The 25,702-nt window shown below is 39.1% G+C and overlaps 1 protein-coding gene across 2 annotated transcripts in view; it reads right to left on the bottom strand.

Annotated features, from left to right (window-relative positions):
* The window catches only part of ntng2b (netrin g2b), a 103,226-nt gene that overhangs the window by 20,194 nt on the left and 57,330 nt on the right, over window positions 1-25,702 (bottom strand). The window contains exons 4-8 of one of the 2 annotated variants that reach the window (XM_049466593.1): window positions 19,184-19,356; window positions 11,975-12,004; window positions 7,779-7,832; window positions 6,509-6,724; window positions 180-323 (exon numbers count right to left, since the gene is read on the bottom strand). In XM_049466593.1, the coding sequence (XP_049322550.1) occupies window positions 180-323; window positions 6,509-6,724; window positions 7,779-7,832; window positions 11,975-12,004; window positions 19,184-19,356 (617 nt within the window). The remainder of the gene's footprint in view (window positions 1-179; window positions 324-6,508; window positions 6,725-7,778; window positions 7,833-11,974; window positions 12,005-19,183; window positions 19,357-25,702) is intronic. The other variant, XM_049466594.1, reaches the window with a different exon arrangement.

The following is a 25,702-nucleotide window of genomic DNA, read 5'->3' as shown; positions in this document are numbered from 1 at the left end:
TATCTACCTAACCGATAATGTTTGACATTGTATGGTTTGCAGATCTACAGGTATTTTCTTGTGGGGTCTATAGGAGAAACATATTCCAGCTAAGCAATGTTCCAATGTTCCAATGATCCAGAGGGTTACTAAACTACTACTATATGCTAACTAGAGCTAAATAGCTCTATTATTCATACCTTCTATCTCTGTCTCTTTTCTGCCCTCCTTCTCTTTTTCTCCTTCTGTCTCCCAGAGTTCCTCACCACTCTCTGGTATGGGCCTGACGGCTTCAGACACTGGATTGATTTGCTCTGGTTCTGGAGTGACTTGTTCTCTGTTGGCTGATTGAAATGGGGGCATGAGGGATGACAAATCCACTTCAAATCCAATTCCAACTCAGTCTATATGAGTTTGTAAAAACAGCACATTGCTTGATGGAATTATCTTCTTTTATAAAAAAGAAAACGACTTTTTATGATGATTATTATTAATCTTTTTGTAATCTGTAATCTGATTTTGCTGTGATCAAAGTAGAGTATGTCCTTTTTCTATTACTAATGTGGCAAATTCTGCTTCCTTTTGCCTCTGTTTTCACTAAACACAGTTTGTTTTTCTATTTATATAAAAGCAGTCTTCAACTTGAAGATTGGCACAGCAGAAAGAACCGGATGAATTTTATTGTTGGTTATCTTGCACTCATGCAAATAAATCATAGAAAGAGCCACCCTAGCCAATACAACCTTTTTTACATTTTCCATCAGTTGGACACTTTTTTCCCAAGCTATTGTATTATCCTGGGAAAAGGGGTGTGGCCACGGAGGCCTGGAACACAAACATGTGGAACAAGGTGTTCACATTTGGTCAGATGAGACCAAAGTTAAACTTTTGCCTAAAATGCAAAGCGCTATATGTGGCAGAAAAGTAACACTGCTCATCACCTTGAACACACCATCCCTACTGTAAAACATGGTGGTGGCAGCATCATGCTGTGGGCATGCTTTTTTCCAGCAGGGACAGGGAAATTGGTTGATGGGAAGATGGATGGAGATAAATACTGAGCAATCCAGAATGAAAACTTGCTGAAGGCTGCAAAAGATATGAGAGTAGATAGGAGATTTACCTTAAAGCAAGACAATGACCTTAAACATACAGCCAGAGCTACAGTTGAATGGTTTATATCAATGAATATTCATGTGTTAGAATGGCCCAGTCAAAGTCCTGACCTAAATCCAATTGAGCTTCTGTGGCAAGACATGGAAATAGCTGTTTACAGACGCTCTCCATCCAACCTGGCTGAGATTGTGCCACACTGCCTGGCCCAAAAAAAAAACAGGTCAAACACTCTAATATTTAGTTGGATCGCCTATAGCTTTAATTGCTGCACGTATTCACTGTGGCATTGTTTCAATAAGCTTCTGCAATGTCACAACATTTATTACAATCCAGTGTTTCATTAATTTTTCACCAAGATCTGCATTGATGATGGTAGAGTCTGACCTCTGAACAAAGTTTTCTCCATCCAGCACATCCCAAAGATTCTCAATGAGGTTGAGGTTTGAACTCTGTGGTGAACAATCCATGTGTGAAAATGATGATCTCATGCTCACTGAATCACTCTTTCACAATTCCAGCCCCATGAAACCTGGTATTGTTATCTTGGAATATGGCCGTTCCATCAGGGAAGAAAAAAATCATTGATGGAATAATCTGGTCTATATCCAGTATATTCAGGTAGTCAGCTGACCTCATTCTTTCAGCACATACTTTTGCTGAACCTAAACCTTTTTTTAAAATTGAAAAAAGGTTAAGACTTTTTTTTGGCCAGGCAGTGTATTTTACAAAGAAGAATGGGCAAAATTATCAGTCTTTAGATGCAAAAGATGGAGGATATATACCCCAAAAGACTTGCAGCTGAAATTGCAGCAAAAGGTGTCTCTACTAAGTATTGATAGGGGGGGGGGGGGATTGTAAGGTGACAAAATGTGAAAAAAATCAAGGGGTATGAATACTTGAGCCACTCTTACATTCCTCAGTGGATTCCAAAAATCTACAACGAGTGTGAGCTTAATCAAACAGTTCACTAACGTTGATCACAATGCAGATGAAGGCATATTTAGTGGTGCATATTTGTTACTGGAGACAGACTTAACAGTTTTTGGTGCGTAAAGCAAAAACGCTAATTGCCCATATTGTAGATCTGACTATGCTAACAGAAATTCACACTTATTCTCTGCTAATTCAAAACCTTTAGTTTCAGATTTCAAATAAAATATAAACATTTCTGAAATTCTAGCAGATCTTTTTAAGAACCAGAGTCGACACTATCTCTAATTTCCCATAAGATGTTCACTTACTCTTATCGACGTTAGAATAACACTTTCTATTCTGTCAGCCACCGCTTTCGCCAACTCAGCAGAAGCAGGTAAACCTTTTATTTTCTTCCTTTTTTTCTTTCCCACTCACTCTCTCCTTCAGCATCTCTCTCTATCTCTCTGGCTCCATCTCTCTTTTGATCACATTTCCTTTTGATCATCTTTCAGGCTTGAGTTTTCTTTTTTCTCCCAGAATGCTCTGTGTTAGGTTTTGGGACTGCCGGAGGGTTACTCCAAACTACAAGGTATACACACACACACACACACACACACATACAGACGCACACACATTTTTTTCACATTTTTTCTTTTTTTTCCACTCTTTCTCTCTCTCTATCTATCTCTCTCATTCACAAAGCTGCAAATACAGTCGTTTCTGCACTGACCCGAATGTCGCTTTCCCAGAGGCACGCAGATCGAACATCTATTAGACTGTCCCATGATCCTTCAGGAGCTTTCACTGCATGGGAAGTGCTTATTGACCGCTCGAGTTGTAGCCTTCTCACACACGCCTGACGCAGGGTGATATTCACTTTAAAACTTTAACACCATACACAATGGACACTACTTGCTATGCAGGTCCAGTAACCTCCCTCACACACACACACACACACACACAGAGGGTCTGCAATCGAATTAAACGTGTGTATTCCTGTGTGTCAGCAAAAAAGCAAGCCAGACACACACACAAACACACACACACACACATTCAAACATTGCTCCTTCATCATCGCTAACATTCAATTATTTTAACATTAAGCAGCTGTTGGATTCAGATTAGTTAAGCTGCATCTTTCGGCACTATTAATCATATGAACACATTGGACGTCTCAGTTTTAGGGTCAAACACTGGTGACCCTGGCTTGAATAATCCGTATCTGATGTGTCATGAATAATTCTACAGGCATATATGCAAATAGGAGGATTCTTCAAGAACATGTCACACCTATATTGGCATTTACACTCTTAAAAATGGATCTTTAATAAGTTTTTTAAGCAGCGCCAAAGGTAAAACACTTTTGGTTCCCTAAAGAGATCTAAAATGTCTTCAATCATATAACAGTAAAGGATTCATGTGTATGATATTATCTGTACTAACTTACAAAATCATCAGGATGTGTCATCAGATCTAAAAGGAAACATGCAAAGTTAAAGCATTTGCATCTATTGGCAGCAGTGTCAGTGTTTTCTTCTCTGAATTTTCATTTATGGAACAGACTTACATTTAAAAGGGTTAAAATCCTCCCTCAAGCACCTGATACGTCATCAGAAGCGCTAAATTTCAGTGACCTAGCTGCTGGTTAACCCTAAACTTTAGGGTTTATTGTATGTCTTCAGAAAGGGGAAAGTGTCAACACCTTAATTCCTGTGTGATGGGAAGCTGAAATTTTCATTCCTGCTTAAATACTGCAGCCCCTGCTGTTTGTTGCGCCATTTAAGGTGGAGCAGGAAAGTTGGCTAGTTAGCTACTGAGACAAACTACTAGCAAACTTTTTTAATTGCTTGTTTGAAGTGTGCATCTGAAAAATCTCTAAATAAAGGGCTAACAAGCCCTATCCCTTTCCCCTACCCCTCCAGCCTAAGCAGAATCAAGTAAGTGGTAGGGCCAAGGGGTGAAATGGGATTGGGCCCTGTCCTATTTCCACACCTGGGTTGCCAAGTAAGGAACACAACGGCAGGCAAACACAGTATGCTGCAGCTTCTGCATCCTTCTCAAAAGCTTTTTGACCAGAGACCCCAGAGTAAATGTAAGTCAATATTCGCAGTGGGGTTGACAGATGGAGACATCTTAGGGCCCAGAAGGGCTACAAGATGATTGCTGAGCTGGCAAATTTTCTCTTGATCAGGTAAACGTTGAGCTTCAGCTCAGCTTCCCTAATGCCTCTAATGCAACACCACTGGAGCCACTAAATGACAGCTCTTTAAATGCCTCTGGCTGGAATCAAACTCTTGATCACTGGGAATCCTCCACAGGTGGCTGTATAATCAACAGGAACTGAACCATGTCACTAGTAATGCCTCAACACACCAGGAGGGTGAAGACTAACAGTTGCCTCCTCCTATAGATGTGAAGTCAGCCGCCTCTTTTTGAACTGCTGCTGATACAGCAATGCCACACAGCGCACTCGGAGGAAAGCGCAGCGACTCGGTTCTGATAGATGCCTTGTGCTGATCGACATCACCCTTTGGAGGAGTGATGAGGGAAAAAGCTACCCACGGAGAGAGAGCACGCCCAATTGTGCTCTCTCAGGGCTCTGGCAGCTGATAGCAAAAGATTCCTGTGTTCTAAGAGCGTGTTGAGGTATTACTGGTGGATAAAGACAGGTTTTACAAGAGTCTTTTTAAGAAGCACATAAGTAAATAAAAGATCTTGCATGTTTTTTAAGGCTCATACTACTTTGTTTTCTGTTTCTAATTGTTCAGCCACATTACTCCTTCATGTCAAAAAAGATGATGTAAGGCAAGGATAAACGGCAAACTTCATCAGACTCTTTGGCTTTTGTTGAAGTCTGGTTTGTGTCTAACATGACAGAACCACAAAAACAACATCATCAACAACAACATGTATACTCTGCCCTTTCCTAAAGACCTTTTTGCTCTTTATGACCCACAGTCCAAGGTGCTGTTAAATCTATAAAAATATGCCGTATGATGGTACTTCATGCCCAAACCTTCACTTTCCCTCCTTGGTGAATTTCTATTGGTTCATTAATAAATACATTTTTGCACAGTGTAAATGGCAGGTTGTGTGTTCAAATTATGTGGTAGACTAAAAATCAACAAAAATGTAGATACTTATTTTTTAGGGTTGTCAACTTAAAAGTGTTACTATTTTTTTTAACGCAATTAATTAAGGCACCAAGTTTGACCCCTACTTCTGCTGTAACCCCTTAGTCATCAAATTAAGTTTGAATTCAGAAATCCTCACAACCAAGCTGAGACATTTACAATCCAATTTATCATGCATTCTTTAATCCAGCACCCTACGTTAATTTCATCTCCCCACAAACATACAAGTATATACTATACTAGACACCACTAATTTAACGTATAATTGCATTTTACATTTCTTACATTCATTCTTTTATTTACATTTAAAAAATAGCATCTGAAGAAAAACAAATGCGATTAATCGCAATTAATCACAGAATTTTGTTGTGATTAATCAGATAAAAAAAATTCTATCGATTAACACCACTATTATTTTTCAATGAACAGTGACAATACAAAGTCTTGATGGTAATCAGTTCTCAAAATTGTGACACAAAATCTGTAGGGATTATCAAAAACTATTTCGATGGCTTCTACATCTCCACCCCCTTCATAGCACTCCCTTTACTCAGCCAGACACTACCTGCCACGGGGCTTCATGCTTTTCAATTTTAAGTTGAAGTACTGTTTTGCTTCTCTGTTCAGTCTCACTACCCCTGTTCTCGTTCATTTTTCATATCCCTCCTTCATTTCTCTCTCTCTCTCTCTCCTCCCTGAACTTGCACATTTCACGCAAGCTGAAGTTCGACTCATTTGGCTTCATGAAGTATTCATTTATCTCACGAGCAGGCTGGAGTTAGTCAATGGCCTTGCATGTTTTTTGTATTGAACTTCTGTTCACTTTCCATGCGATGGGTAGGAGTGTGCTACATTTTTATCCTTTGCCTGAGTAATGTTTTGAATAAATGCCCATTTTAATAGAAGATACTTTGTGCTCTTATTTAAGTGTATTTTTAGAGGAAAGAAGATGCTTTGACATCAAGTCATAGAGGCATAATGACTGTGTTATTGAGAAGTCCAGAGAATGAATGTGTTTAATCTCTTCAGTATAGTAAATCTTTTTTTTTATATACATGTCTAACCATGCCTGCACTTTCCATTAAAATATGTAAGCCATTCAAACCCATAAACTCCTTTGGACCTGGTATCACTCTGTGCTCTGCAATACAGCTGCTGTTAAACAGTTTAAGCTTGCACTAATTTCCCACAATGCACAGTGGTTACCCACAGTACCCTGGAGAGAATGCGAAGGAGATTTGGAAGCCCTGTCTGTCTGATAAAAACATGGGAGTTACTGTCCTCTTGACTGCCATGCCGAATGATAAGCATTTCTGCTACATTCTGTTTCGTTTCTTTAAGAAGTCTCCGCTAGCTTAGCTTACCTTCCCTTTCCACAATAAGCTCATCCTTCTCCTCTGGGGGTGTGGCTATAGAGGGCAGAGCTTCAATCTGCTCATTGGCAAGAAGTGAAGGGGGCAGAGGTTCGGTTGTGGTAGGTAGAGCAGGTTCAGCCTGAGTTGTAGTGGGTGTATCAGCCATTGTAATTGGCGGAAGGTCTGTAAGGAATGGCTTGGTGGGCGGAGTCTCCTTTGTGGGGTCTTGAGGAAAAGTCATGATGAGAGTAGTTAGTATTAAAACACACTCATTTAAATGGTGTTGAGTAAAGAGAGGATTGTACCTAATCCCCTCTGAACTACACGCTTGCTATACCACTAATAGCCACTGGAGGGTAACTTTGCTGCTGGTTATACCCGCACTGTCCACTTTATTAGAAACCCTCAACATTATACTTTCATTGCATTCTCCCACCCAGTGGTAAGAGTTGGTTAAGAATAGTGCAATTGTACTCCTAATTCCCAAGTACTGTTGAGTGCAGGGTTTAGGGAGGGTTATGAGCTTTAAATGGTGGAGAGCAGAGGGCAGCACGGGCAACTATTCTGGCCAGACTGGAAAGCTTCCGTTGCCCCATGATGTAATTACCTGTTAGTGGTCTGTTCCTTTTCAGACCACCATTCGTAGTTACTCACTCCTGCATACCACCTCATCTCCACAATATCTGCCATATCTTTGTATATACTGTATTAATGACTGTAAAAATCATGGGCAGATGGGTCTACCAATTGAGAAGGCAAGTATTGTGCTGCTGCTGGTGCTCGCTCTACTACACAAGCTGTTTGCCTTGCCTTGCCTTTATTATTTTCAATGATCTCACAATCACAAATCCGTATGAATGAGTAGAAGCTGCTTATTTATAACTGGTTAATTTAGGGGCTTGTAAAAATAACATTTATTTATTTCCTTAATTTTAATCTGCTCGTGATTGTTGGAATGAGACTTAAACGAGAGGGACCAGAACTCAGAAAACTTCTTGGGATGGAGTTCAGGCAGCTTCTACTTGTTGTAAGAAGTATGTCCCCTCTCTGATAAGTGTTAAAAAAGTGTTAGGAAGAAAAGATAACTGTGTTAAAGTGAGGGGCGGTTGGAAAGGGCTGCAGAGACCCGCCATGGACATGGGATTGAGGTAGGAATTGTATTTTATAAGACCTTTTTTTAATAGAAATTATTCACACCATTTCACATGGATTTTTTGCGAGACCAGTGTTCTACAATCTACAGCTCTACTGCGGCTCTACAGCGGCCATACGGTCTGACCTGGGCACCGGGTGATGAACTCACTGATGAGTGCTGTGATGATCTCTGGAGTGGCTGTGTTCAGTAAAGAGGGACAACAGTGTTTTAGTACAGTTCCAAAAACACAACAGTGCCACCTACTGTACAAGCATTCAACCAGTGCTAGATTAACTAACTGATTTACTGACAATACTAATTACAATATATGCTGGTGCCCCTCACCCCAACAACTCACACATATAGTGTGTGTGTGTGTGTATGTCTGTGTGTGTGTGGGTGTAAGGCGAGCCTCTAGGAGCTGGTTGGTCAGTTGGGCAGATGGCTGTTGGGGGATGGAGATAAACACTGACACTGACCTGATAATCCAAGTCTGTGTAAGAACACACACACACACACACACACACACACTCAGTAATAAATAAAAAGTGTTGGAAAAAGTGCACGCTGTTTTGTGTGTCTGTGGGTGTGTATGTGTGTGATTGGTGAACTTTAGTGATTAGACTTTTAGACCACATGGGAAGAGGAACAGGATGATTTATGGGTTTGAACTCAGAGAGGTAAATTTGTACTGTACTGTATACACACACACACACACACTTCACGCTCCGCTACTCCCCTATCTGGTTAATTAAGCACTTTATTCCATGTTTCTGCTCTGTATTTAGTAGACTACCATTAATTACATTTAACAGACTTCAGGTAACGTAAATGTCTTGTTGTTAGCATGTTAGCAAGGGATTAGCTTCCAGTTAGCCCATTTCCACCAAACAAAAAAAGGTTCTGAAACCCAAAAAGTTCCTTTCCAGCTGGAATCAAAGAACCGAGCCCTGTTGTGTGCTGGTGCAAATACTGTCTGGTTCGTTGAAAAGCATCAAGGTTGTAAAATGCTAACTTGTAACGTTAGCACATTACAAAAGAGCAGCGTTTACCACACAAAGTCGTCCTTAGAGTGCTAGTTCCTGGTTAGCATGTTAGTTCCCTTTTTTTAACTAGCTTGTGTTGAGTGTGTGTTAGTCCATGTTTACCTCATGTTAGCATGCTAGTTACTGGTTAGCATGTTAGTCTTTAAGATAGTAAGTAAGTAATGGACCAGTTCTAGCCCACATTTTTCCACTCATCTGCTCATCTGTCCTGCATACTGCAGTGAAATGATGATATCATCCAATTCCAGATGCCAGAACACAACCACAACAACTACATTTTGATTTGTTTTTGGCCACAATGGATTTTCTGTCATCATATCTGACCTACAAGTGCCTTAACTGTCTTTGTTAACTGTGAGGGCTTGTGTGCTTCTTATCATAAAACATCATTTTAAATAAAAGTGGAGAAGTACATTTTGTTGTAATGAATAATTAATAATTTAAAAAGTCATAAGAAATTAATTATTTTACATCTTAGGTCATGACAATCTCATGAAAAAGTGTCTGTTAACCGGTCAGAATCATTATTTTAACAAAATGTCAAAATCTTGGGCAAATAACTCTTAATAGTTCTAATTTCAACAAAATAATCAAAAGAAAATGAGTTGTAATTTAAAAGCCAAAAAAAAAATTGTTTTCTAAAACAATGAATACATATTTGAGCCAATATATTGTAATTTCAACAAAATAGAATCCTGAGTAATACACTGTATCAGTAGACTGTAGATCACTGTTATAATTGGCTCACATATCTGCCCGCCCCCCGGCCCAGTCTCCGTGGTTTGTGGCTATGCATTTTGCCCAAAGTCAGTTGCATTGTGGGAGCTGTAGTTTAGTCACGGTTTGTGGTCATGTCAGGGACGGTGGCCGTGGCCCCAGAGGCAGGAGTCGTGGTAACTGCTGTCTTGGTTTGTGTTGAGGTAACCGTCACCATGGTGGTTTGCTCTGGTGCAGTTGCGTCAGCTGAGAAAGATGTTATTCTTTAGTTGTGAATGTAGATCAGCTCCATTACACTGCAGCTTCACTTTAACACTTTAACAAGCTCTTCATCTTTATCAGACCAATACGATAGAAAAACACTTCAACTCTTTCCTCAGGTTTAAACATTGTCCCAGTCCATATCCATATAGCTTAAAAACATTGTTCTCAAGGGACGATAAAAATCAACGTATTGATAATTTACTGAACCTTATTTGGAACACTACACTAATATTGAGCAGGGATTCCATTTGCCCTTCCTCTAAACAGCTTCAATTCTTTAAGGTATGGTTCTCAGAGGTATGGTATGGTAAGTCAGAGTCATTTTTCTATCTGCATTGACAATTCTAGCCAGATATCAAATGGTTCTACTCACTGCTCACTCACGATCATTACCACTCACTGCTTTGTCTACTGTGGGTGGTAATGTCTTCTATGATGAATTCCCAGTAAACACATAACACTGTGGTTTGAGAAATGTTAAATATTTAAACAACTTTGGAAATGGAATGCCCTCTCTATTTGGCACCTTTTGTCAGGTTTCTCTTTAATTTCTTCTCTTTTAACTTTTGGCCAGTGTTTCTTTCCTCTTACTCACACAATAACACCTTATGACATACAGGTGTGACAGTCGCACACAATCCTCTAAGGCACTATAAGGCACAGTTAAAATCCTTTCATTTTTCCTTAAATCGTCAGTGTACCTAATAATCCAATGCGCCTTCTGTATGAATTTTACCAGTCAGGTTGTGAGCAGCAGTAAAGCCACTCCACTGAAGTACAGTGTTATACAGGAGTTTAAGTTTAGTTCTCCAGCACAGAGGCTGGAGCAGTATTAGCATTAGCTGCTAACCGTGCTAAGCGCTAGCTCTTTCACTGTTTAGAGGTGAGTATTATCGCACTGTAGCCTGCTGCTAGCCCTGGCTAGCACTGCTGGAGCAGTATTAGCATTACCCGATAACCACGCTAAGTTCAAGCTCTTTCGCTTTTCAGAGGTGAGTATTATTGATCCGTTAGACCGAGGCTAACACTGATGAACAATACTAGAATTAGCTGCTAACTGTGCTAAGCGCTAGCTCTTTTGCCATTCAGATGTGAGTATAACGGACTGTAGTGTGTGTGTTTACTGTGTTAAAACAAGCTACGTGGGACGAACGGCTAGTTAATGTAGCGCTGGCTTACTGGAAAACACTGTCAGGAAATCTGGAAATCTGGCATCTGGAAATCTAAGCTTGCTGTTAATGAATAACAGTGCTTTACTCACCCAAATAAACAGTTTTCAGGAGACAAATCTGTGTAAATTAACATTTATCACTCGTTTGACTTTTTAAGTTTTTTTTTTAAAGAATTACAGTTTTGTTTACTTAAATTAGCTTAGCTTTACAGGTCTCGCCACCCAGAGGCAAGTTTTTAGTGATGTTTTCAGAGAAAATTTTCAACAAAATAAATCACATATTGTTTGAAACATTCGCTGTTTACCACAATAATTTCCATTCATAGACATCCAGCTTTTTTAAATAAGCTACAAAATGAATTTTGGAATTCTGCCCAATTGAGTAGTAAGCCAAATCCTTTGATGAAAAAAAAACAATGTTTAGAGTTTAAACGGGATAGATGCTTCAGATTCCTGCACTCAGACTTGCTTAAAGTTACAGTGAGGCTGAGAACACACTCGGCTGCAGAGATCAGCGCGTGGAATTAGAGCACGTTATTCCGGAGTCGAGGCTCCGCTGCGAGTCGTGATGAGCTGTGGTCCTGCAGTCGAACGACAACCAACTTCTACTCTCCCGCCGGAAAAACTCACAGCAGCTGTGAGAACACCACTCGCGTGTGTTTGCATGAATGTAGGTGTGTGTGTGTGTGAGTGTTTGTGTGTGTGTGTTGTTTCCGGATCTTCCTTTCGGAGTGCGTGGAGCTGGGGGCGTGTCCTCAGAGAGAATCTCTAATCACACTCCTTCTGTTCCACCCCTCCGGGGATCACTCCATCCTTCCTCTCTCCTACCTCACTGTCTTTCCCTCTCTTTCTCTCTCTCTCTTTCTCTCTCACTTTCTCTCTACCCACACACTTCTTTCTCTTAACTGTCTCCCTTTTAACCCTCTCTCTCTCCCTCACTCTCTCTCTCTCTGTGCTGCCGTGATGATGATGAAAGGCTTGGGACAGGCGGCCTATTAAAAATGAAGCAGAGAGAACGAGGGGGAGAACGCAGAACAACAGAGAGAGAGAGAGAAAGAGAGAGAAAAGGAGGGATGACTGACATAAGGGCTGGAGGGAGTACAGAGAGACAAGGGGGAGTGTATAAGAACAAATCTACTTACTGGAACCAGAGGAAGTACCGGCCTGTGCACCTGTGAGAGAGAGAGAGAGAGAGAGAGAGAGAGAGAGAGAGAGAGAGAGAGAGAGAGAGCAGGAAGAGAGAGTAAGAGACCACAGGAGAGACCGAGCAACAACAGAAAAATAGAGTGAGAGAATAGAGCAGAAAGAGAAAAAAAAGAAAGACAATATGAGAGAGAAGAGAAAATAAATTGAGAGTAGAAAAAGAGAGCAGAAAGTGTGCAAAAAGAAAGAAAGAGAGAACAAAAATAGAGAAAAGTGATGGGAATAGAGAGCAAGAGAGAACAAGGAGTGAGAGTAACGTGAGAGAGTGAAAGAGGAGAGTACGAGAAAACAGAAAGAGAGAGAGAGGGAAGTGAGAGAGATAGTAGAGAAAAGAAAAAGAGAGAGGAACATGGTGGAGAGAGATGAAGTATTCGAAAAAAAGAGAGGGAAGTGAGAGAATAGGAAAGAACAGAGGGAAAGAGAAAAGTAAAAGAGAGAGAAAAATTAAAGAACAGAAAGAGAGAGAGTGGAAAGTGAGATAGAGAGTAGGCGAAAACAGAAAGAGAGAAAAATAGAGAGAAAAAATAGAAAGAGAGAAAGAGAAAAGTTAGGGAGAGATGAAGAGAAAACAGAGAGAGAGAGAGAGAGAGTTAGTAACATTAGTATGTGATAATTCTTCATCATAAGTTATTACAGCACAGCAGAAGCTATTAATGTGTTTATGCACGTGGGACGGGGGAGTGCAGCGGGAGAGCCGAGGGGGCCGCAGTCCCCCCAGATCTCACACACTGCAGCTGCTGTAGGGAGTGAAACAGCAGTAAAGATGCAGTATATGACTGTATTTTCATTATGTTTCAATTAATGGTGGATTTTCACCACAGAGGCTGCTGCTTTCTTTACTGACTGCTGCACACTCTGGGGCAGAGCTGCTGAAACTCGGACAAGTTTATAGTCCAGAGTAAAAGAGCTTCATACTGACTTCAAAATACACAACCCCAGTTCCAAAAAAGCGACGCTGTGTAAAAAGAAAACAAATATAAATAAAAACAGAACGCAAGTATCTGCAAAACCCCTAATTTTATTTCATTTTATCTAAAAACATTTACTCTTTCAGAAAAAAACATCTAAAAACAATGAGGTACAGAGCAACAACAGGCTAGAAAATGTAAAAAGCTACAAAAAAATAGTATAAGCAATTTTAGAGAGTCAGTGACACCAATCTGTAAAAATGATGTCTAAAAGCTTTGGAACAGTTTAAGAAATTGTTCATAATAAAATTTAAGACTTTTGATTAGAGGTGTGCCATATCGTATCGTACGTGATTATATCGCAAAAAAAAATTATATCGTGAACGATATCATACTCTGAAATATCGTACTATATCACCCACCCCTAATTATCACATCAGAGTACTTCTTTTTTGCCGTTTTTAGCAAAAGAAAAATTTACACTGTTCTCATTTTCTATTATATATCTACTGGAGACAGATTTTATCTGTCCAGTATCATTTACTTTACTTTAATCCTGGATATATGGAGACATTTGGAGTGCATTACTAGTATCATGACATTCTGGATCATTGACTTCTGTTACAAATCTGATAAAATTATTTTTTTTTATATGTCAGTTAGCCATATCATATTGCGTGCAATAATACAATTCTAAATATTTTTTCTAATTCAGTGTTTTGTCATATCGCCAAAAGTATCGTTATCGTAAAAATACCATGAAATATCGTGATATTTTTTTAGAGCCATATCGCCCACCCCTACTTTTAATATTACTTCCTCTACAGTACATAATATCTTCAAACACAGATGAACACAGCTGCCCATGTGACCCACAAATACAAGTTAAAGCTGTGTCAGGAAAAGATAGCAACACCATCCAGAATCGTCATGTCTTCTCTGGGCCAAAAGTAATTTGAAATGGACTGAGGCAAAATAGGAAACTGTTTTGTTTTCAAATGAATGAAAATTTGAATTTTTAAACTTTGGTGTTTCTGGATTGTTGTCACATACATTAGGTTTGTATTCGAAGGTGATCAGAGATGGATGTCCACCAAAAGTAACAGTAATCAAAAGTGTGTGTAACTTATTGATGGATATTGATGACTGGTTTTGAGTGCTTAAAACTTTTTGAGTGCTTAAAAAACATTTTAAAAGGGTCTACAGCCATGATTCTCAAAATTGGGTCCAGGGGTTTTCAGCCAAGAAATCTGAGCCGATGAAAAGTTTGTCAGGAGCCAAAAGTAACAAATGTTGATTCTAAGTGGATGCTTTGGCACTGCTAAGCAGGCAATTGTATTTTTAATTTAGTAATTTTAATCCTAATGCCAATCTCCAGTTGCTCCAGTTAATGGCCACTATGGCATCCCAGGAGGTTACCAGGCTGTTTCTGCAATGTTTAGTCACTTACATACAATATCTACCAGATCAGAACAAAAAACAAAACAATTATGAACTTTACATGAAATCTGGTCAACCTATATCCAGGTCCAGGTGTAATCAGGCTGCTATCTTTCTAACTGGTGGAGACAGAGAGTGTTCAGCGTAAAGCTCGTTCTACCATTTAACAATTATCTTTATGCCAAAGCTTTTTTCATGACATTGTTATAAAAAATAATGAATAAAGACATTAGTTAAAAAAATGAATATTGTCTCAACTAGCGTCAAATAATAATTATTTGAGACATTGTGCTGTAAGTACTATTAAAAGACCAATAATAATATTTTTTATTTTGAACTGTGCAATATGTCACAGTAATCTGTGTGGTTTGTGGACAACCCCCATTTTCTTGTCCCATTTTCATGCAAACAGTGTGCTGAAGTCATGGAAACGTGCAAGCTGGCTATTTTTCTGCCAAACAGGTAATCACTGAGCTTCAGTAAGGTTGATAATCATAGCTACGTAATTTGCCACAACCACTAGCGTACTAGAGAAGGGCATTTTGGACACTGACACTTATATATTCACTGATCAGCTACAGAGTAAGACTCGTCGCAGCTTGCCACTGTGTGTCAATGTGGCAACCCGCATAAGCTTCGCAACTGGGGAGGAGGGATGGGGAAGAAAAGTGTCCAGTGTTTGGCAATTGGACTTCAGTAGCCATTGCACATACTCGCGCACCGTTATTACTTATTGTTCCATTAATTAATGTACATAAACAAATAAAATAAATGGAAGAGCAGTTTAATAGCCACAAGAGACAAAGATAGCCACAAAGACAAGAGACATTTGACCCCAAGAACCCTCTATCAACTGTTAAGCATGATGGTGGTAGTATCATACCCTGGGGGCATGTTTTGGGATGTATTTTGTTATATATATTTTGTGGAATGTATTTTGATGTGTTACAGATTTACATTTAATTAATCAATTAAAAATGAAAATACGTGACGTCATCAATGACTGGTACACTCTGCTCAAACTCCAAACACCTTTCTGCACCTCTGCATGCCTGACACACCCTATAACTACAGAGTGTATATATATGTGTGTGTGTGTGTGTGTGTGTCTGTCTGTTTGAATGGTTGAGTCTGTCAGTGTGTGTGTGTGCGTTCTTTGGGAATTGGGCCTCCATACCAGTGGTCTTGATCTTGCTGTGAACTGACAGATCTGTGCAAGCTAAAAGGCACTGCGGCTCTAAAGAGCGTGTGTGTGTGTGTATGTGTGTGTGTCTGTGAGAGTGTTGGCATACGTTGAGGGATACAGTCGGCTGGATTCATTTGTGTGTGTGAGAGAAAAAGAGAGTAGAGAGTGAGTGTTGCAGCAAGTTGGGGCTGCAATTTGCTGGATGTGTGCGGTGAGTGTGTATATAGTGTGTGTGTGAGAGTGTGTGTGTGAGTGTGTGTGTGTGTGTGTGTGTGTGTGTGTGTATATAGTGTGTGTGTGTTGCCCTAGATTATTATTTGATCACAGAAGCTGCTCGATGGCTGGATGGCTCCTGCTCTTCTCTTTAGGAGGATTTCCCTTCATTCGCTCAACAGAGGAGCAACCGCTCTCTCTCTCCCTCTCTCTTTCTCTCTCCCTCTCTTTCCCTCCCTCTCTCTCTCTCTCTTTCTTCCTCCCTCTTCCTCTCTCTATCACACACTCTCATTCCTCTCTCATTATTTCACATACCTATTCTCTCCATTTCACCGTGTCTCTCTCCATCTGTCTTCTGTTTTAAGACACATTTAAGTCTTACAATGATAGTCTTAGACTTATCTCATCTCACACACACACACACACACACACACAAACACACACTCACACACACACACACACACGCACACATGAACACACACAGAAAAAAATGTTCTCTGATTGGAATATAGTTTGCTACAAAAGTCCTTTTTTTACCAAAAATTACTGTTATTTTAGGAAGGAGACGACATGAATTCCCCTTATACAGCATTGTTAGTAAAATCACATGGTGTTTAAGAAACTATTTGTCATTTTAAGATTCCAGAGATATAATTTATTTGGGAAATACCATAACATTTATTGGGAAGAGCATGTAGAGCAGATGACTAAGTGTGTTTGAAGGAATAAAGGTATGTGTATTCAACCCCAAGGATACTGTACCAGCTGTTAAGCATGGTGGAGGTAGTGTCATGCTTCTAAAGCTGTTTTGCTGCTGGAGAATCTGGTGCCTTGCACAAAGTTCAAAGATGAAATGTTAAAGAAGGCAAACTACTTCAGAATAAATTCTTTAACACATCTCTCTATTCCGTAAAGGAGGATCTTTTCTGAAACTTGAGTTAGGTCAGAAACATACTAAACGCAAGAATGACATGCAAACGCATGCTGTATAAACTGCATATGTGTTCTTACGTTACAGCGGTGGTTTATTTAGTACTTGAATGCATTTATTTTTGAGTGCATTTTTGAATGCAAGGAAATGTGAACAAAATCCAATAAGCGTAGGTCGAACTGTCAGCATTCACATCCTTGCATGAGGTAAGTTGCTCCAGCAGCTATCTTGTCTATGCAATTTAAAACATCTCATGAAAATGTCTGAACATGGAACTTACTGCAGAAGAAAAACAACTCAATTATGCATAAATCAGCTTTAAATCTGATCTGATTCGTGTTGTACATAAAGTACACATGGTGCACCTTCCCTCCTCTTCCTCGCCTCGCTCCCCGCTCTATCCTACTCTTCTCTAATTTCACCCTCTGGCTTCCTATTGCAACACTCTTTCCCGTCCTCCAGAGTTCACACATTCTGGAGTTGTTGTCAGTGTTTATATCTTTGTTCTGTTTCTGAGCTCGCAAACGTACCTCACAAATTATTAAAGCCCTGCTCTGAGGGGAACGCTGTGGGGTCTCTCTGGGAGTTCCAGTCACACTGGAATGTAAGACTTCACCAGCATAGGCCCAGCTGTTACACGGATCCTGAAGCCCTGTTGTTACTGATGTGCTATTACAGTGTAATAATTGTGGTTCAGTAAGGATGCCTGTGCACATGCATAAAAGTCTATTTATAAATGGTGTTAACATGTTATAACTGTGTAGTAACATGATATGACTATATGATAAGTCTTCGCTAATAATACACTATTCTACAGTGGTGCTTTAAAGTAGGGGTGGGTGATATGGCCCTAAAATAATCACGATATTTCATTATATTTTTAAAATATTGATACTTTCTCCAATATAACAAAAGATGGAATTAAAAATATATACATTTCAACAACACACTACTACAACAAAATGAAAATTACATTTTATTATTGCATACAATATAACAAGGCACAACCCTAACTGAAATATAAAAAAATACAGGAATTTTATAAGATTTGTAACAGAATATAATGATCCCGAATGTCATGCATGATACTAATAATGCAATATCTCCATATATCCAGGATTAAAGTAAAATAAATGATAATGGACAGATATAATCCGTCTCTAGTAGATATTTAATAGAACATAAGAACAGTGTGGATTTTTCTTTTACTAAAAATAGTAAAAAAGTAGCACCCTGATGTGATAATTAGAGGTGGATGATATGGAACGATATTTCAAGGTATAATATTGTTCACGGTTTTTAAAAATGTTGTCGATATTATCATGTACGATGCAATATGGCACACCCCTGTTTTACTTGGTAATTTATTTATTAAAGAAAATGATCCAAAATTATAAAATTATAAGTTTATAATATTTGTAAGAGGCAAAAGTATGTGAACCTCTAGGATTAGCAGTTTATTTAAAGGAGAAAGTAGAGTCAGGTGTTTTCAGTCAATGGGATGAGAATCAGGTGTGAGTGGGCGGAGCCTGTTTTATCAAAAGAACTGGGATCTATTAAAGTCTGCTCTTCACAACACATGCTTGTGGACGTGTATCATGACGCAAACAGAGGAGATTTCTGAGGACCTCAGAAAAAGAACTGTTGATGCTCATCTGGAAAAGGTTACAAAAGGTTACAAAAACATCTGTAAAGAGTTTAGACTGCACCAATCCACAGTCAGACAGAAAATGGGAAAAATGAAAGACCACTGTTACCCTCTCCAGGAGTGTTAGACCAACAAAGATCACTCCAAGGGCAAGCTTGTAATAGTCTTTGAGGTGACAAAGAACCCCAGGGTAACTTCTAAGCAACTGAAGGCCTCTCTCACGTTGGCTAATGTTAATGTTTATGAGTCCACCATCAGAAGAACATTGAATAGGAATGATGTTCACTGCATGGTTGCAAGGAGAGCCACTGCTTTCCAAAAAGAACACTTTTAAAACTAAAACTTTTATAAAAAAAGCAACGTGATGTTATATATGTTATTACAAGGTAATAACACAGTGTAACTAGGACAGTAATACATTTACATATAATGCTATTGTTTTTGTTTGCTGGTAACTGCGTTTCTGAAATGCTGTAACGTGTGTGTGTGTGTGTGTGTGTGTGTTTGTTTGCTTGTATGGGATTTTATAAGAATAACGATGTAAAAAGACAGCAATTCTTTGAAATCTAATAAAAAGGTTTACCTGGACAGTAGAGACAGTTACTTCAACAAAAGCATGAATACAGTGTAACTTTTGTCTATGTATGTTGCAAGTGCATCATGCTTTTAAATAATTAGTTTACTTGTAATATATACTATATAATTGTATGTTATATACTGTTATTGTTATAATTGTGTAATAACAATGTATGAACATGGTTGGCTGTAAGGTGTGTGAGGTGTGTTTGAGAAAGTGTGTGTTCAGGCATGTTTAACACTCACATGTGTTCGGGGTGCCGTTAGGGGTGGGCAGGTAGGACCCCGCTTTCCAGCTCTTGGCTTTGTAGCCTTTTTTGCAGCGCTGGCAGTCCTGACCTGTGGTGTTGTGATCACACACACACTGCAGATTCCCGTCCACCATGTTACACTGCGACGCGTGCAGGTTACACTTACACCTGAGAAGAGAGAGAGAAAGAGAGAGAGAGAGAGATTTAGACAGAGCGGGACAGAGAAAGAGAGAGAGAGAGAGAGAAAGAGAGAGAGAGAGAGAGAGAGAGAGATTTTAAGTTTAATGTAGCCACAATACATTTTTTAATCCACACTTTTTGTTTTTCAGTATCTACAGGGCCTAAAGCAAACATTTGCGTGCTCTGCATGATCAGGACTTTTCTTTGGTGAGTCTCACAGCTTGGATATGCTTATTGTTGCAGTTACGAGTCTTTTAGTTCTTGTTTGAGACTCTTGTTTTTCAGCCATTCTTCTGGCAGAAGGTTTCTGTTTCTGTAAGATAATCATGTTGTCTTGCTATTCTGCTCTTTTGAGATCTATTTACAACATTTTAAATGATATTACAGATGGTGAGATGTTTTTTTGCATCTATAATTTGCAAGTATTTCATCCATTTAAATCTATTTGTCATTCTCTGTGCCCCTGTCTGCAAAACACGTTCAAAGCATGATCCATCCACCCCCATGCTTAACAGCCGGAGAAGAGTTCTAAAAAAATGCTTTTCTAATATACTCTCTTTTTTAACTTATACATAATGTCAATTATATATGATTGATTATTCCAACCTTTGATACACAGAGTACCGGCACTCCAGAGTCTGAGAAATCTTTCTGAACATCTTTTGCCATCAAACTTCTCCTTCTCTTTCAGGGTCAGGTCTCAAACTTTGGAGCTCAGGTGTGTGTATGTGTGTGTGTGTATCTGTGTGTGAGTGTGTGTGATTAAATCATGAAGCACCATTTAGAAATCTATAAATACATAAACGACGGCGATGCCGCAGGAAATGCGCTCCATCTCGCGCTCAAATCCAACAAAAGTCCTGCTGATGGGTTTTCAGGAGCACTTATTACAGCAGTGTGTGTTGTCTGATGTGTGTGTATGTAGCTGCGGTGCTCAGGTGTGCTGCTGTAGATTGGATATCCTGCATAGAAATGAGGGTTTTGTGTAAGACCTAGCAGGCCTCATTTTAAACAAGCCTTTTCCACCTGAGCAGCTGTGTGTGTGTGTGTGTGTGTGTGTGTGCATGTGTGTGTGTGTAAGAAAACGGCACTGCTCCAATCCAGTTTGTTCTGCTGGAGTGAGCACAGATCCATCAGCATCAAATATTCACAACATGGTCCTGTACCTCTGACCAGCCTTCATCCTTCTCTTTCCATCCCCCTCTCACTCTCTCTCTCTCTCTCTCACTCTCTCTTTCCTGCTTGTTGTGTTCTCAGATGTGACGTGACCTTCTGAGAACTCTTTCATGAAGGTCATATTAGTGCAGGTGTTTCTGCACAGTAGAACAGTGTTCCAGCACTCCAGCGTCTGACAGATCTCTTAGGCTACGTTTAGACTGCAGGCAAAAAAGACGCTTCTGTTCACACTGTCCTCACTGTTATATCACCTGATCGGATTTTTTTTTTCCGCATCACTAAAAATCCAAAAGCATCCAGACTGTCCAAAGTGAAAAAAAAAACTGTGGTATGATGTTTCTTTGTGTCCAGAATTTGCAGGAATTTCACTCAATATATTCGTTATTCTCTGTGCCTCTGACTGCAAAAACATATTCAAATCATGATCCACCCCATGCTTTAGAGTTGGAGAAGAGTTTATCTGTACATGATTTTCTACAAGTCCACCAGACTTATTACCAAATATACCAGGATTGTTTAGATGTCATAATAGGACCCAGTCATATTATATAGAATCTAATATTCTATTAGAATATTGTATACATGCGCTATAGTCACATGATTTTCGCAATGCAGAGAACACAGGCAGAAGTACAAATCTAAACACAACCCCCTTACAGATTGGTAGGAATTGGATTTTCATGACCACAGTGTTTCGTCTGAGGGAGGGATCTGTACCTACTGTCCTTGGCTAGTCAACAGATGAGGGAAATGGAAGTACTTTCAAATAATGTGTGTTTGTGTTTCTATCTCAGTTGACCCTTTTAGACCCTGCATCCATTGCAATGGACATCATGTATTTTCTTATTTGCTCAAATGTCAAAACACTAATTGAGACCTATTTTTATTCAGAATACACTATAAACAAGCCAAATAAAAAGTGGAAACTGGTTTGAAGATTTTATTTATGTGAGAATAATTTTGTGCAAAGAATCTGGATGCAATCTCTCTCTCCTCCTCCCTCCCTCCCTCCATTCCTTTCTCTCTCTCTCTCTCTCTGTCTCAGATTTGGGTTTCAAATCAAGCAGGCCTGATCAGGTCAGATCTGCAAATTTGGGTTCAGACTTGCTCTGTATGCCAAGATGTCTGAAGATTTATTTCATCTAAGCAAGAGAATATAACTAGAGTTTATAATATAACTAGAGTTTTAATATAGAGTTTTCTTCATAGTTTGGATTTTGACTTAAGTATTAATCTACAGGTCTACTGCCTGTCTGCATATACTGTTAGATTCCAGAAAGCAGTCTAAAAGTCCAGGAAAACTCCTGTAACAGCATCTCTAAAAGTTCCTAACACTCCGGAGAACCTTCTTCTTCTTAACCTTGAGAAGTGGGCTGTGTGAGAATGAAGCAGGTGAGTAATTAATCACAGAAAATGCCCTTTTCTACAGAGCGTCTTCAGCCCTTAACCAGTGGAAGATGATATTTCACAACTTCATATAACGTGTTGATCGACGACTAGGCTCCAATTCATCTTCTCTCTGACAGTGATGTAATGATGTGTTTGGTGTGTGGGTGGTGGGTGTGTGTGGATGGCGTGGACAGTGTGTGGAGGGAGTGGTGTATGTAGTGACTCTGCTGGTCAGTCTGAAAAGGCTCATCTCCTGAGGGCAGTGCCAGTGTCCTGCTGGTACTGGAGCACAGTCCGGGAGCTCCAGAGGCCACAGAGGGCAGCTGGGTCAGCGAAATCCACCAGACCCATCTGGCACCTCCTTTACCTCTTACCAACACACACACACACACACTCACACAAACACACATGTGGGGTTGGGCTAATGCATTTGATTGAAAGTTAAACACAGAACTGCATAAGTGTAATTTCTGAGGTTTAGAGGAGATCTGATAACGGCCCTAAGAAGGGAGCAAGTGTATCAGATTTATATATATCAGCTTTAAACACAAAGTACAGACTGACTCCAGTGTCTGAGCTCAGACTGAGTGTACAACAACTACAACAACTTGCTACACTTGAGTGATAAACGTTAGGTGATAATTACTAAATTCAGTGTTAAAGCTCATAGTGCAGATACTTTGAGAAGTTGCTGAGTTACTGAGAAGTAACATATAACACAAATCACCTGAAGAAACTCTACAAATGGTTATGCATAACAGAAAAAGCAATTAGACATAAACTGTTACAGACATGCTGTAACAAATAATCGTTACAGATATATTTTACAGACATGCTGTTACGCACACAGTAAAACGTTGGTGTAGCTCCATCCTGCAGAGAAATCCGAACACCTCCTGCTGCTGTTTCTACTGTATGAGTGTTTTTATCCCAGTAAAATAGAGCAGTAACTAAAGCCCTTTTGAATATATATTAATAATGTAGCTTGAAGGATGATTTGAATGTTTTTGTTAACTGGAAAAAGAAGGGAATTGTAGCTAATTTAAATACTGTAATCCTCTAATGGCTTCAGGAAAAACATATAGTAAATTGATATTAAACTTGTATCTAACTTGTGCAATATCTTTTGAGAAATATGTCTTTGAATACCTAAACAATGTATTATGGAACTATTTATTAAAATATTTAATTTTGTAAAGGGAGCCATGTTAAATTTGTTAGCGTATCTATTTTTAATGACTATTGTTTAAATTCCTTAGCTATTTTTTTGATAATAAAGTCTGATTTCTTCATATATTTTGTAAATTTGTGGGACAAAGTAAACTTAATACAAATCAAAGCCTTAATTTTAAGCCTTAGTGTTTTATATTATATATACTCCTAAAAGTACAGTTACTCACAAACCTATATCACCTATATACTCACAAAGCCCAGCCATGCAAAAAATAATAGTACAAAAAAAATAATAAAAATACTGTGATATACCGTGAAAACGTCAGAATCTTGAAAAATAGAGTGATATGCATTTTTGGCCACACAGCCCAGCACTATCTCACAGTTATAAACTTTCTGTTACAGACATAGAGTAACACATATGTTGTTAGACATGCTGTTAGATACTCTGTTACAGACACTATGTTATATACACTATGACAACCTGTTACTGGTTACTATAAGCAGTTAGAAATTACCTGTTACAGACACAGTAACACATAGCCTATAAGACAGACAAGCTTTAAAAAAGTTATAGACAGTACACAGTATTAAAGACACGCTGTTACTGACATGCTGATACATTCACACTGTTACAAACATGCTGTTACAAACATGCTCTTACAGACATGCAACAATATATGAAAAACAGCTGAAGAATTTAAATAATAGACCTTAAAAAGAGATACACCAACGACTTTAACACAACTTTGGTTACAAAATATTACAAATATTTCCATAAACACTATAAATGGACACAGAATACTCAATGTTTAAGTATTGAGAGATATTTTAATGTCATTAAGGCATTACAGTGTTAAAATCAGCCAACATTCCCCTTTCTTCGATCCAAAAAATACATTCAGATTATCCTTCAAGTTACAATATTTATATATTTAAAAGGGCTGTCGTAACTGCTCTATTTTACTGGAATGAGCTGTTCTGATTTCTCTCCAGCGGTAGACCAGCGTTTAACTCCACACAGCTGCACGTGCTTCTTTGACGGTTCTGTTCTGCACGGCGCTCCGTAGCGCCCCCTAGTGGTGTGGCGGTATGAGAGAAACACATACCGGTTCTAGTTCCCCCATGGTTAACTGAATGAACCGGTATACCGCCCAGCACTGTTGTTACAGGCACTCTCTCTCTTTCTATATATTAGAGGGTGAAGCTGCAGTGGATGGAGGGATGGAGATAGAGAGAGTGGTGTTTAGAGGAATAAATAAAGAAAAAGAAAAACAAACATGAAGGCGGGAGCATCGGGACTCTGGAGACAAGGAGCAGCTGGAGGAGCAGCTAATGACTCTGTTTTTCCTTCTGTCGTTTCTATCCCTCCTTCACTCTGTTCACTCCATCCTCTCTCTCTCTCTCTCTCTCTCTCTCTCTCAAGCACACATATACACACACATTGCTTTCAGCAGAGTACCCAACGCACAACTCACACACACTAACACAGACACACATTTAAAACTACACTCTTACTCAATCTTTATGTCTCTCTCTCTTCCTCTCTCTCTCTGTCTCTCTCTCTTTCTCTCTCTCTCTCTCTAGGGATTTAATTAAGTATTCTTGTCCTCGGAGGGCGTACAGTGCGGGAGATGAGGGTGAAAGAGAAGATGAAAGAAAGAAAACAAGCAAGCAAAGAAGAGATAGATGTAAAGTAACTTCTGCCTTACTTACTGTATATGTGTGTATGTGTGCATGTGTGTGTGTGTGTGTATGCGTGTATGCATGTGTGTGTGTGAGAGAGAGAGACTCACTGTGTCCTTCATTCACTTAAACATTCTACTAGGTTGGAATACACAGTACCAGTCAAAAGTTTAGACACACCTTCTTATTCTCTTTTTTTCTTTATTTTTTTAAATATAATTTTTCACATTGTAGATATTAAATATGTAATATTAAATACATCAAAACAACTTTTGCAAATATGGAATTATGTAATAAAAAAAAGTGTTTGTCCTTCACAATCTCCTGATCTAAACCCTGAAACTGAGATGGGTGATTTGAGGTAATTTGGGATGAGATGGAGCTTTACAGCGTGAAGGAAAATAAGCTAATCAACTATTGTTCAGCACCTCCAGGAACTCCTTTAAGATACTGAGAAAACTATCCCAGCTGACTCTACCTTATGAAGACACTAAGATTCAAAAACCAAGGGTCCTGTGTATCTTTACTGACTTCAAAATTAAATTTATGATCATAAAAATGTTAAATGAGAAAAGTGCAAAAAAAAAATTGCGTCCAAACTTTTGACTGGTACTGTAGTTTAACCCAGTTTATTTTAGGGAGCTAACCCTAAACACCTTCTTGTCATTGTTCCAAAGCCCCATCAGTCACAGTATATCCAAGACAACCCCTGACCCCAGTTTTTAATCTGCAGGATCAGTGCAGGCAGACCTTTAATGGTCAGCTCTAGAAAAAATGAACTGAAAGTTCTGGAGTTTGCATACAGATTAGCCAATAGAATAGGACCCTCAGGATAAAATAATGGCCAGTCAGTCCAATACAATTTAAGAACTGTGAAAGTATCCTTAAAAGGTCACAAAGACCATCAAAC

This window comes from Astyanax mexicanus, chromosome 17, assembly GCF_023375975.1.
Source record: "Astyanax mexicanus isolate ESR-SI-001 chromosome 17, AstMex3_surface, whole genome shotgun sequence".
In the NCBI taxonomy this organism is placed as follows: Eukaryota; Metazoa; Chordata; class Actinopteri; order Characiformes; family Acestrorhamphidae; genus Astyanax; species Astyanax mexicanus.
This window is presented reverse-complemented; position numbering and strand designations above follow the sequence as displayed.